The sequence below is a fragment of the Eschrichtius robustus genome, chromosome 3 (assembly GCF_028021215.1).
Source record: "Eschrichtius robustus isolate mEscRob2 chromosome 3, mEscRob2.pri, whole genome shotgun sequence".
NCBI classification, from domain to species: Eukaryota; Metazoa; Chordata; class Mammalia; order Artiodactyla; family Eschrichtiidae; genus Eschrichtius; species Eschrichtius robustus.
In genome coordinates this window covers 25809182-25820354 of record NC_090826.1, presented here as the reverse complement: position 1 = coordinate 25820354, position 11173 = coordinate 25809182, and the positions used below count along the sequence as shown (strand labels likewise).

Sequence of the window (11173 nt, the reverse complement as noted above, 5' to 3'; positions counted from 1 at the left end):
ATCTCCACCCCCAAGGCCAGCCTTCTCTCCGGCAATAGAATCCCTGGTCCCAGCAACAAGTGACATACAGCCACCTTGGGACTGAATAAATGACTGCAGAGACCTTGATGGGAAGCAGAGGTTTATTGAGGAGCCTGGGAGTCTGTGAACTCCTCCCCTTCCTCCACACCGTCCCCCCTCCCCCATCTGGGGCAGCAGGGGCAACAGGATGCAGGGGCTTTAAGCTCCCGGAGCTCTGAGCATCTCCCGGACTCTCCCCCCACCGCTCTCCAGGTGCTGGCTCCTCTGGGGCACCCCTCCTTTCCTTCTTCCCAGCTGGGCTGGGGAATGGGTAGCGGGTGGCGAGGCAGGCACGCGGGTGCCCCTCAGCAGAGGGTGAAGCGCCGGGCGCTGATGTTCATGCGCGTGAGGCCCAGGTGCCGCAGTGGCGGGGCCAGGGCCAGGCCGGCTCCCGGCTCCAGCTCCAGCTCCATCTCGGCCTCGTTCAGCAGCTCTTGGTGCAGGTGACAGACTTGGTCCACCTTCAGCCGGTGCAGCTGGGCCCGCAGCCGAAGCAGCTGCCCTGCCAGCTGCCGGTCCTGTGCCTGCATCTCCCGCTGCGGCCGAGAGGGGGCGTGAGCCTGCTGAACCTCCCATTTTTCCCTCCTGGTCAACACCCTGGGTCTCTGCACTGGCTATGTCCTCCCCACACCCTCACACCCCAGCTCTATCCATCCCATCTCATAGATCTTGCTCTAAAACCAAGCTAAACAAATACAGGTACCTGGGGCCCAATCCTAGATCAACTGAATGGAATCTCCAATTTGGAGGCTGGACATTTTTATATTTGCACATATTGGATTGAACCACCTATTCAACACTGGCCTCTTGTACAGCGTGGTCAGTACCTCCTTTGTATCTTTGGGGTATAGCAATTCCCAGAGTATGGGAGGCCATGCCTTCCCCAGCTATAACGGGTTGTCCCACAACGGCAGACTCTGTCCCCTGAGCCACAGGACCACAAGGTCAGTAGATTGGATGGACTCCTTCTTCAGCAAGGCTCCCTGAATAAAACACTGGACAAGTCCACTCCTGGCTCCTCAGCCCTGGGACAAAGCCACAGGAGTGGGCATTTGCTAGAGGCAGGGTCATTCTCATCCCCCCCCCCATACCCAGTGTCTTGGGCCCTAAGGACTGCCCTCAAGGCCCTCTGCAAGGCTGCCCTCCCCACCAGACTCACCAGCTCCCGTCGGAGCCACTCAAGGGCAGAGTCCATTGAGTCGAAGCCGCAAATGGTCCCAGGTCCCCCGGGCTCGGGTCTGGCTTGGGCCCTGCGCCAGGCCTGGCTCTGGACCTGGGCTGTCCACTCCACATATGAGGGCCGCCGTGTCTGCAGCTGCAGCTTGGCCGTCAGCGCCTTTACAGAGTCCAGGCTCTCTTCTTCTTCATCCTCCTCATCTTCTTCACCCACTGCCTGGAATTTCAGTGGCTCCAGGGACATGGTTGGGGATGAGGGACAGGGCAAGTCTGCAGCTCTGGGGTTAGGGAGAGGCTGGCAATATTACCCAGGAAGAGGTGGCAGAAGCTGAGGGTGAAAGAAATGTGCAGGGAGTGTGCGCTGGTGAATGTTCAAGGTGGGCCAGGGAGGCTTGAGTGTGTCAGAGTGGGTAGGTAGGTGAGTGTGGGAGGCTGAGTGTGCAAGGGCTGGGATTTTCCTGCACTGCTAACCCGAGAGCCACGTGATGCCTGTTCGGGTGGGGGCAGGAGAAGCCCTGCTCCTCTGGCCCCTCGGATAAAATTTATTGTCTTTGCCCAGAAGGAGACACCCAGTTCCCAGAAAGGAAGTTGCTCCAGGATAAGAAAAGCATCATCCACACCAGAGTCTTGGCCCTCTTCCCAAGACCCAAGTTAAGGGATTGGGGAGGGGATAGGAGGCTGACAAGCTGCCCCCTGTCCTCACTCGTGACGCTGGCCCTTCAGCAAAGGAATAGGGTCCAGATCCCTGGCTCAGGAGTCAGGAGAACTGGGTTCTGGTGCTAGATCTGTGGGACCTTGGACAAGTCACTGACTCTCTGTTGGGACAGATCAATGATTTCGAGCTATATTCTAAGGAACTTTTGGTTCCCTTGGAAATCCCTCAAGGACTATGTGCAGGGTAAGGGCACAGCTGTGGATGGGCTCCTAGACCTTCCTCTCCCTGCCCCGCCCAGGGCTTCAACCAGAACAGTTCCCTTTTTAAAACTTTGTATTGAAATATAACACACGCAGAAAAATTTACATGTCGTAAATACATGGCTTGATGAATTCTCCCAAACTGAACACACTTATGTAAGTGGTACCTAGATCAAGCAAAGGAGTATTACTATCATCCAGGAAGCCTCTTTTGTGCTCCTGGCCTATCACAACTCTCCTAAGGGTAATGTAACCAAGCATAGGGCTCGCCCATGTGCCTGCAGTGCAAAAAGCCAGGCTCTGACAGGGTGTTTGCAGCAAAGTAAGGGTTTATTGCAGGGAGCCAAGCAGGGGAGTAAGAGCCAAGCCTCAGCTCCACTCCAACTTGGTCTTTGAATGTTGGGGTTTTTTTTAAAAAAGGGGAAGACAAAAAAATTTTAAATAAATAAAAAATAAAGTAAAAAAATAAAAAAGGGGAAGAACCGGACTTCCCTGGTGGTCCCGTGGTTAAGACTCCACATTTCCACTGCAGCAGGCACAGGTTCAATCCCTGGTGGGGGAAGTTCTGCATGCTGTGTGGTGTGACCAAAAAAAAAAACCAAAAACAAAAAAAAAAAAAAGGGAAGAACAAAGAGGCTGAGATTAACCATCATCTTGTGACGTTTCTGTGACATTTCATAATTGTTTCTGTGACATTTCTTAATCATAGTTTCAGGAGTCAGAATGTCTCTGGTTTATGATTATCTGGCCAGGTGGTCCACAGCTAGGGGCTGATGAGCTGTTACCTCATCTTGTCTTAGAGAAACAACTTGAATTTGTATGTTAATGATGATATCTAGAATGGCAGTTTCAGTACATTAATGATGTTATTGACAGCAGCAATTTTAGACTTCTGACTCTGTGTTTCTTTGCTTTTGTCTTTTTGGACATGCCACAAGGCATGTGGGATTTTAGTTCCCTACCAGTGATGGAACCCGTGCTTCCTACAGTGGAAGTGCGGAGTCTTTTTTTTTTTTATTCTATTTATTTTATTTTCGGCTGTGTTGGGTCTTCGTTGCTGCGCACGTGGGCTTTCTCTAGTTGTTGTGGTGTGCAGGCTTCTCATTGCAGTGGCTTCTCTTTGTTGTGGAGCATGGACACTAGGCACGCGGGCTTCAGTAGTTGTGGCTAGCGGGCTCTAGAGTGCAGGCTCAGCAGTTGTGGCGCACAGGCTTAGTTGCTCTGCAGCATGTGGGATCTTCCCAGACCAGGGCTCGAACCCGTGTCCCCTGAATTGGCAGGCAGATTCTTAACCACTGCGCCACCAGGGAAACCTGGAAGCACAGAGTCTTAACCACTGGACCTCCAGGGAAGTCCCTGATTCTGGTTGATTAGTGTTCATTTAGCACAGGATTGAGGTCAGAGGGGACATAAAAGAGAGTAAAGTTTTGGACAGAGAGATTAATCATAAACTCAGTAAGGAATCTTGGTTTTAGGGGGACTTGGTTTCAGTAATACTACCCTAATTTGACAGCATAGATTAGTTTTGCCTTTTTGTATACTTTCTAGTGGTTCTCAATCTTTAGCATGGATCAGAATCATCTGGAAAACTTGTTAAAATAGATTGCCCCGTTCCCAGAGCTTCAGATTCAGTATGTTTGGGGTAGGGCCCAATAATTTGCATTTCTAACGAATTCCCATCCCAGCTGATGCTGTTGGACTGGAATTTTATAATTTATACTCTTTTATGTCTGGTTCCTTTCATAGAGCAGTTCCAACTTTATGTTATATTATCGGGGGGGCAACTATGATTTCATTATTTGATGGAAGGCTTTTGCACACACATAGAAGCCTGGAACCTAGTAGACCAGAAGGCTCTTTAAAGGCAGGAGTACATCTTATTTTTCTTAGTAATCAGCACTTAACACAGTGTAGGCATCCGTGTTTAAGAAATAAAAGAATACTTGGATGGATGGGTCCTCCAGCAAATAGACTTAAACTCTAGTAATTTACCAGCTTAAGTGTGTCTCTTGCCAGACTGAAAACCCTGTGAACAGAACCTTCCTCAGCCATTCTTGGGTCCCAACACCCAGTGGAGGGCCCAGCTCAGTGTACAGGCAATTCATGTTTGGGCAAAGGATGGAGTGATGAGGGATGGAGCTCCTGAGGGCAGCACTATACCAGAAGTGGCCCCCATAGAGGGCGCCCTCAGGCAGGGACTTCCAGCTGTGGTGGGGGAGGGGTGCCTGCTACACAGCTGCTTGCATTTAAGGTGGACCAAGGGATTTCCCCCACCCAGCCTCCGATGTAGGGGAGGATGCAGACAGTTCCCAGTTTCACACCCACCCTTTCCACCCCTTCCACCAGGGTACAGGAGAAGAGACGGTATTTTTCTTTATTTTTTTTTAATCGGTGAGAGTGCCAGCACCCCACAGTTAAAAAAACCAAAAATGTGAGTGCCTCCTGCGACCCAGGCAGGAGGTAAAGGGCTTTAACAAGAATATTCTCCCCATTTCACAGATGATGAAATTGAGGTTTCCTTAACAGGTTCTAGCCCCGGGGTCTTCACTAAGAAGTGCTGGCAATAGGAGGGGGAAATTCCTGTGAAACTGTGCGATCCCTTCCTCCAAGGGGCCTCCTTAACAGCTGTCCTGCCGGTGTCGCCAGCTGCCCAGCCAGTTCCTGTCCCTTTCGGAGCCCGCGCTCACCCCGCCTGACGCTCCTAGAGTCTGTCCTTCTGCCGGGCCCCAGGCCCACCGCTGGAGGAATGGAGTTCTCGGAGCTGATCCGTACGGGCCAGGCCCAAGCCGAGCTCCTGCGGGGCCCGGAGATGCCCCCGCTGCGTGGCACGCTTTGCGTCACCGGCCACCACCTGCTGCTGTCGCCAGGGCCCCAGGCGACTCCAGACCTGTGGCTGCTGCTGTTGCGTAGTGTCGACTCCATCGAGAAGCGGTGAGACGTGGCGGGGACATCCCCGTAGTCTGGGAGCGCGTGGCTCCGCAGGGAGAGGGGGAAGGGCAAGCGCAGTTGGAGCTGGTGCCCCCCCTGCATAACGTACAATCTTAAGAAACTCCTTTCTCCTCCCCTCTGGTAGAGGTCAGGGGACATTAAGCCTAAGTTTATCCATCCCCAGGGTCGCGGGTGACGCCGGCACCATCACGCTGCGCTGTAAGGACCTGCGAGTGCTGCAGCTGGACATAGAGGGCGTGGAAGCGACGCTGGACATCGCCCGCTCCATTGAGGTACGCCAGGGGTGCACCAGGGGCACTTAAGCTACCCTATCCCGTAACAAGGGGACTCAGCATCCAGTGTTATCCCGGAGCATAGCTAATGGCAAGGGGATGCAGGGTGGTCTAGAGTGCGTGGAGAGGCGGGAGCTGCGGAGCGGAGGGCTGGATTCCGACCTTTCCCAGATCCCTTGCCTTCGTTCCCCAGGCGCTGTCCTCCCTGGAATCGGTCATCACCTCCTTTCCGTTCTTCTACCGTCCCAAGGGCTTGAGATTGGGCGAATCCTGGCACTTCCACCCACCCGAACGCTACTACAAGCGAGTAGCTCGCGAGGTCGGCGCGGTCGTGGGGGCCTGGGGATGTGGGAGAGCCGGGTCTGGAAGGGGCGCGGGGACAGGGCACTCATTGGGTGCCCTAGACCTGGTCTTCGCCCCTCCCTGTGCCGCAGACCAGAGCGTGGCGGCTGAGCGAGGCGAACGAGGACTTCAGCTTGTGCCCCAGTTACCCCCGCGCGGTGATCGTGCCTCGCGCCGTGGACGACGATGCCCTGGCGCGCAGCGCCCGCTTCCGCCAGGGAGGCCGCTTCCCTGTGCTCAGCTACTACCACGCTCCCAGCGGAACCGTGAGCCCCACCCCTCCCCAGAGCCCGCCGCTAGGACCCTCTGCGTCCCTTCTTGGCTCTTCTCTGCACTGGCCGGCCTGTTGGTTGCCGGGCTGCAGCCCGGGCTCCGGCCCTATTCTGGCCCCGCCCACTCGGCTCAACCCTGCCTTCATCGATTCTGACCCCGCCCCTCTCCCTGGTTTCCGAGTCTCGCCAATCTCTGGCCCCACCTCCGGCTGGTCTGGGCCCCCTGAAGCCTTGTCTCTCTTTTATCAACCCATGACCCGCCCACGTTCAACCCAGCGGGTCCCTCCCCCCTCTGGCCACAACCCACCCAGACCCGGTCCGAAGCCCCCAGGGCTCCTGAGCTACCACCCCGTCGCCCCGCCCCAGACAGCTCTAGACCCGCTCCAGTGTGTAAACCCGGCCTAGGGATCCCCTGAGCGAAGTCCCTGAACCGGGGCCGGGTGGGTACAGTTTCCGAGCTGAGTCCCTGTCCGCAGGTGCTGCTACGTTCCAGCCAGCCCCTGACCGGGCCCCAGAAGCGGCGTTGCACTGAGGACGAGGAGCTGCTGCAAGCTGTGCTGGCGGGGGCTCGCCCGGGGGCCCGGGGCTTCATCGTGGACACGCGCTCGGCCCAGGCCGCCAAACAGGCCCGCATGACTGGCGGCGGCACCGAGGCCAAGTCCGCCTACCCGGGCTGGAAACGGCTGCACCGGCCCCTGGAGAGGTAAGGGGTCTTCCCATCCTCTCCTAGGTTCTTTCGTGCAGGACTCTTCATGGATGGGGGCAGGGGGAGGGCTGTCTTCTAGAAACGTCCAGGACTGTTAGGTCTTTCCTGGTAGCCATCCTGCCAGGTGGCCATGCCCCCACTGACAGAGCTCATTCCTCTCTAGGCACCCCAACTTTGCCTGGGTAGAAAAAGCACTTCTTTACATTGAACTGAAATTTCTCTTCCAGGAACAACCTCACCACACACACACACACACACACACACACACACACACACTGCACTGGTCCCAGCCCTGCCCTTGAGGGCTGTACCCGCACAGTCGTTATCTGCTCCCTCTGTCTCCAGGTGCTGGTAGAACCAAGAGAAAGTCCTGAGGGACTTTTGTGCTTTGAGAGTGGACTGCTCCCCTATCCAGAATACAAAACTCTGTTTATTCATTGATTCGGCCAACATTGACCCAGCACAGAGGCTGAGACGGTGGCCAGCCCAGACACGGTTGGAAGATCAGCAGTAAATGGGCAATTAGAATTCAGTGTGATAAGTAGCAGCACAGAAGAGGCGCGCCCCTCTCTTAGAATAGGTCATCCTAAGAAAGCTTCCCTGAGAACAGGATGCTTTAGCTGAGACCTGAAAGAGAGGAGGAGTAAGTCAGAGGATGAGAAGACATTCCAGGTGAAGGCACTGCAGGTGTGCAGGAGCAGGGAGCCTAGTCACTTGTTGTTTTGGAACTGCAAGCATTTCAGTGAGGTGGGAGTGAGGAGTGTGAGGTGGAGGCAGGGAAAGAGAGATGGAGGTAGAGAGGCTAAAGGGGTGACAGGGGCCAGAGCAAAGGTCTTGAATGCCATGATTATGAGCTCAGAGCTTATCCTGAAGGCAGTGAGGAGCCACTGAAGGCTTTTAAACAAGCCTGAAAAAGTCTCAGTTAAAAAAAAAAAAAAAAAAAAAGTCTCAGTTAGATTTTCTGGCAGGAGGTTACTGGTGATCTAGAGCAGAACAGTTCCTGGGAAGTAGGAGCAGATACCAGAATCTCAGAGGCTTGTCAGACTGGTTCTCCCCAGGGGGTACTGTGTTGCTCCCATCAGACTAGGGTACATCAAGGGTACTGTGACACCTTCATCAAATTGGGGTTTCCCAGGGCATTCTGTTTCTCCAGGGGGCTATGTGACCCCTCCCCAGGCATTGCTATGCTTCCCCAACAGACTAGGTCTCCCCAAAGGGTCTCGGGTCTCCTCCACCAGATTGGGGAATCCTCAAGATTGGGGAGACATTTCCATCAGGTTAGGTGGGCTCTCCAAAGGGCCCTGTGTCCCTCTTGTCAGATGGGCTCCTCTGAGGGCTCTATGTCTCCCTCACTGGTCTGGAGCATTTGTTCCTAGGCTATGCTCACCAGAGCTTGGGCTGGAGAAGGTATGACCAGACTCCCACTTGTGCAGGGGGCGGCCCCTGCAGGAGAGCTTCGTGCACCTGGTGGAAGCCTGTGGGGACCTGGAGCAGAGCATGGACCGCTGGCTTAGTCGACTAGATGGCTGCCGCTGGCTGTCACATGTGAAGGAGGCACTAAGCACAGCCTGCCTAGCAGCCCAGGGCATGGAGTGGTAAGGCCCCCCCCACACCCTACAAGACAGAGAAGAGAGCAGGGTGGGCAGGGCTCTCAATGTCTGGGCACGAAACCACATCTCAGTAAGCAAATACAGGTTTCAAATGGGCCCTTTCTATTCCTGGCCTGGCCACCCCAGGCAGGGAAGGACAGGCCACTGTTGACAAGCCCTGGGCCCACAGGGAAGGGGCCTGCATCCTGGTGCATGGGGCCGAAGGCACGGACACCACCCTGCTAGTGACTTCACTGGCCCAACTCATCCTAGACCCCTTGAGCCGAACCATGGCTGGATTCCAGGAACTGATAGAGCGAGAGTGGATCCAGGTAAGTGGCTGCCCTGCCCAGCCCAGCCCTAGCCCTCCATCCAGAATCCCCACTTCCTTGTGCCCATCGCTCTGCCCCCTTCCCAGGCCGGCCACCCCTTCCAGCTGCGCTGTGCTCACTCGGCCTTCTCCCACACCCGCCCCAAGCACGAGGCACCCATCTTTCTCCTCTTCCTGGACTGCGTGTGGCAGCTGGGCCGCCAGTTCCCACTGTCGCTGGAGTTTGGGGAGGGGATGCTGTTGGCGCTGTTTGATCACTCCTATGCCTCCCCTTTCGGCACCTTCCTCTGCAACAGTGAAAAGGAGAGGTGAGCTAAGGGGGTGTCAAGGTGGGTCAGAGGGCAGGCACAGGACAGGGGCGGGTACCTGCTGCATTGGCAGCCTACTTTGTTAGAAGACATCTTCGGGAATTTGCTGGTGGACCGTGGTTAGGACTCAGCGCTTTCACTGCTGGGGCCCGGTTCGATCCCTGGTCGGGGAACTAAGATCCCGCAAGCCGCAAGGCGCAGCCAAAAAAAAAAAGACATCTTTCCCTTTCAAACGAGTCTCTCTCTTAGAAGAACTCGGAGTGTCCTCTCCTCTCCTACCTCCAGAGCTCACACTTCCCCCTAACTTCTGCAAAGCCAGAAATAAATGGGTCCATGGCCAATCCTTTAGACCTACCCCCACTCTGTCCATAGCCAAGAACAAGTGCTCTCCTAGCTTAAAAACAAGGACTGAAGGGGAAAGTTGCTGCCAAAGTCGTTTCTGGGGCTCTCTACCACTTTGCAGGGCTGATTCTAGTGAAGCAATAGAGTAGAGGTTGAATGCTGAGTCAAATTGTTTGGGCTCAAGTTCTGGCTTCGCCACTCACCTGCTGGGTGATCAAAAGCAACCCTGAATATGTTTCATCAGTAGCAAGCAAAGGATCATAATAGTCACCATAGCCTAGAGGTGAGGTGGGGGCATGTATGAGGATTAGCTGAGTTAAAGCATAGAAAGTGCTTAGCACAGTGACTGGCACACAGTGGGCACACGAGTGGTAGTTATTTTTATTATTTGGTTGGCTTGTTGCATATGCCGCCAATGAGCTCCCATCAGCCATCTTTCTCTTATCAGACTGAGATGAGGGGAGGGAGGGTTCACTCCTAAGAAGGTAGAGCTCATATTTAGTTATCTTTTGTTGCCCAGTGGCCTCCTCTCCACCATGTTGTTTTCACTAACTCTGCTTATCATCCAGGTTAGAAACTTATTTTTACCTCCCTCTCCCCCACCCTTCATATTTAGCTTTTCTTCTAAGAATTTATTTTTTTTAAATATTTATTTATTTGGTTGTGCCAGGTCTTAGTTGCGGCTCGCCGGCTCCTAGTTGTGGCATGCAAACCCTTAGTTGTGGCACGTATGTGGGATCTAGTTCCCTGACCAGGGATTGAACCTGGGCCCCCTGCATTGAGAGCACGGAGTCCTAACCATTGCACCACCAGGGAAGTCCCTCTACTAAGAATTTCTTAGCTTAGTCCTTTCCTGTCCAAGGCCCCTCCTACTACCCTAATCCAGACTTTCCTTTCCATGTGGACCACTGGAACAGCTTCCTCACTGCTCTTATTAATCTCCACTTTCATTTTTTTTTTTTTTTTAACTCATCAGTCTAGACCTATCAATATTCACCTTGGGCTCTTTCCCACTTTCTTGCTTTTGCTCCTGCAGTTCCCCCTCCTAAGTATTTCCATGTTTTTGCACACCTGGTGAACTTCTGATGCTAGACCCAGCTCAAATGGCACACTCTTAATTAGCCTTCCCTGATCCTTTCAAAGCAAAGCTAAGCAGAACTCCTTAAGAACTAGGACTTTGTCTTGTTCCTGCTTTATTGTAGTGCCCAGTTCAGGATCTGACTCGCAGTAACATCTGCGGGAGAGGGTATCACTGCCCTGGGGGAGCTGTCACCCTACTAACCAGGGCCCTCACGCGGAGTCCCAGAGGGCATAGCTGAGCCTGGAAGCTCACTCTCTCACCCCCTCCAGATGCCTGTGTGAAGTGAGGACGCGAACACACTCCTTGTGGTCTGGGCTCAATCAGCCAAAAGAGCAACGAAAACTCCGGAACCCGCTCTACGCCCCCAATCCCTTGGCCATCTGGCCCTCTGTGGAGCCCCAGAGCCTGCGATTGTGGCAAGGTGACCCCCTGTCCCTCCTCCTCCCTGGGGGAGTTCTCCCCTCTGCTCAGCTTCCTTACCTGTCCTCCTCCTCTTCCTCAGGCCTGTTTCTGCGCTGGACCCATCCACCTGAGCCTTCAGAGGTAGCATGGGAGAAGGTGTGGCAAATAGCAACAGATCAGGAGAAGACAGAAGGCTCTCAGCCAACAGATTCAGCCTCTGAGCCCCAACCCTAAGTACTGGTCCTTGGATGGTGGTTGAGATGTTCCTGAAACTTCTCCAGGCCCCTCAGCACCGTTGGACCTTGAATGACAGTGCCTGCAACCCAGCCTAGCCCATAATACTGAAGTTCCAGGTTTGAAGTGTCCAAAGTGTAGGGAGAAGGTCCAAATAATAAAGGTATCCATGATTGGTATGAGCTTGCTGGGGC

General features: G+C 54.3%; 2 protein-coding genes across 2 annotated transcripts; one reads left to right on the top strand and one right to left on the bottom strand.

The window, feature by feature from the left end:
* Positions 1-108: 108 nt before the first annotated feature.
* Positions 109-1694, bottom strand: FAM167B (family with sequence similarity 167 member B). Its single transcript, XM_068537844.1, has 2 exons — positions 1220-1694; positions 109-596 (listed from the first exon to the last, which is right to left on the bottom strand). The coding sequence occupies exons 1-2, from the start codon at positions 1478-1480 to the stop codon at positions 366-368; spliced, it is 492 nt and encodes a 163-aa protein (XP_068393945.1). The 5' UTR covers positions 1481-1694; the 3' UTR covers positions 109-365.
* Positions 1695-4796: 3102 nt separating this feature from the next.
* On the top strand, positions 4797-11158 carry LOC137762057 (myotubularin-related protein 9-like). Its single transcript, XM_068539396.1, has 10 exons — positions 4797-5082; positions 5264-5372; positions 5566-5691; positions 5807-5980; positions 6463-6689; positions 8126-8287; positions 8472-8613; positions 8700-8920; positions 10613-10764; positions 10846-11158. Exons 1-10 carry the CDS (start codon positions 4898-4900, stop codon positions 10977-10979), a joined length of 1632 nt encoding a protein of 543 aa, XP_068395497.1. The 5' UTR covers positions 4797-4897; the 3' UTR covers positions 10980-11158.
* Positions 11159-11173: the final 15 nt, after the last annotated feature.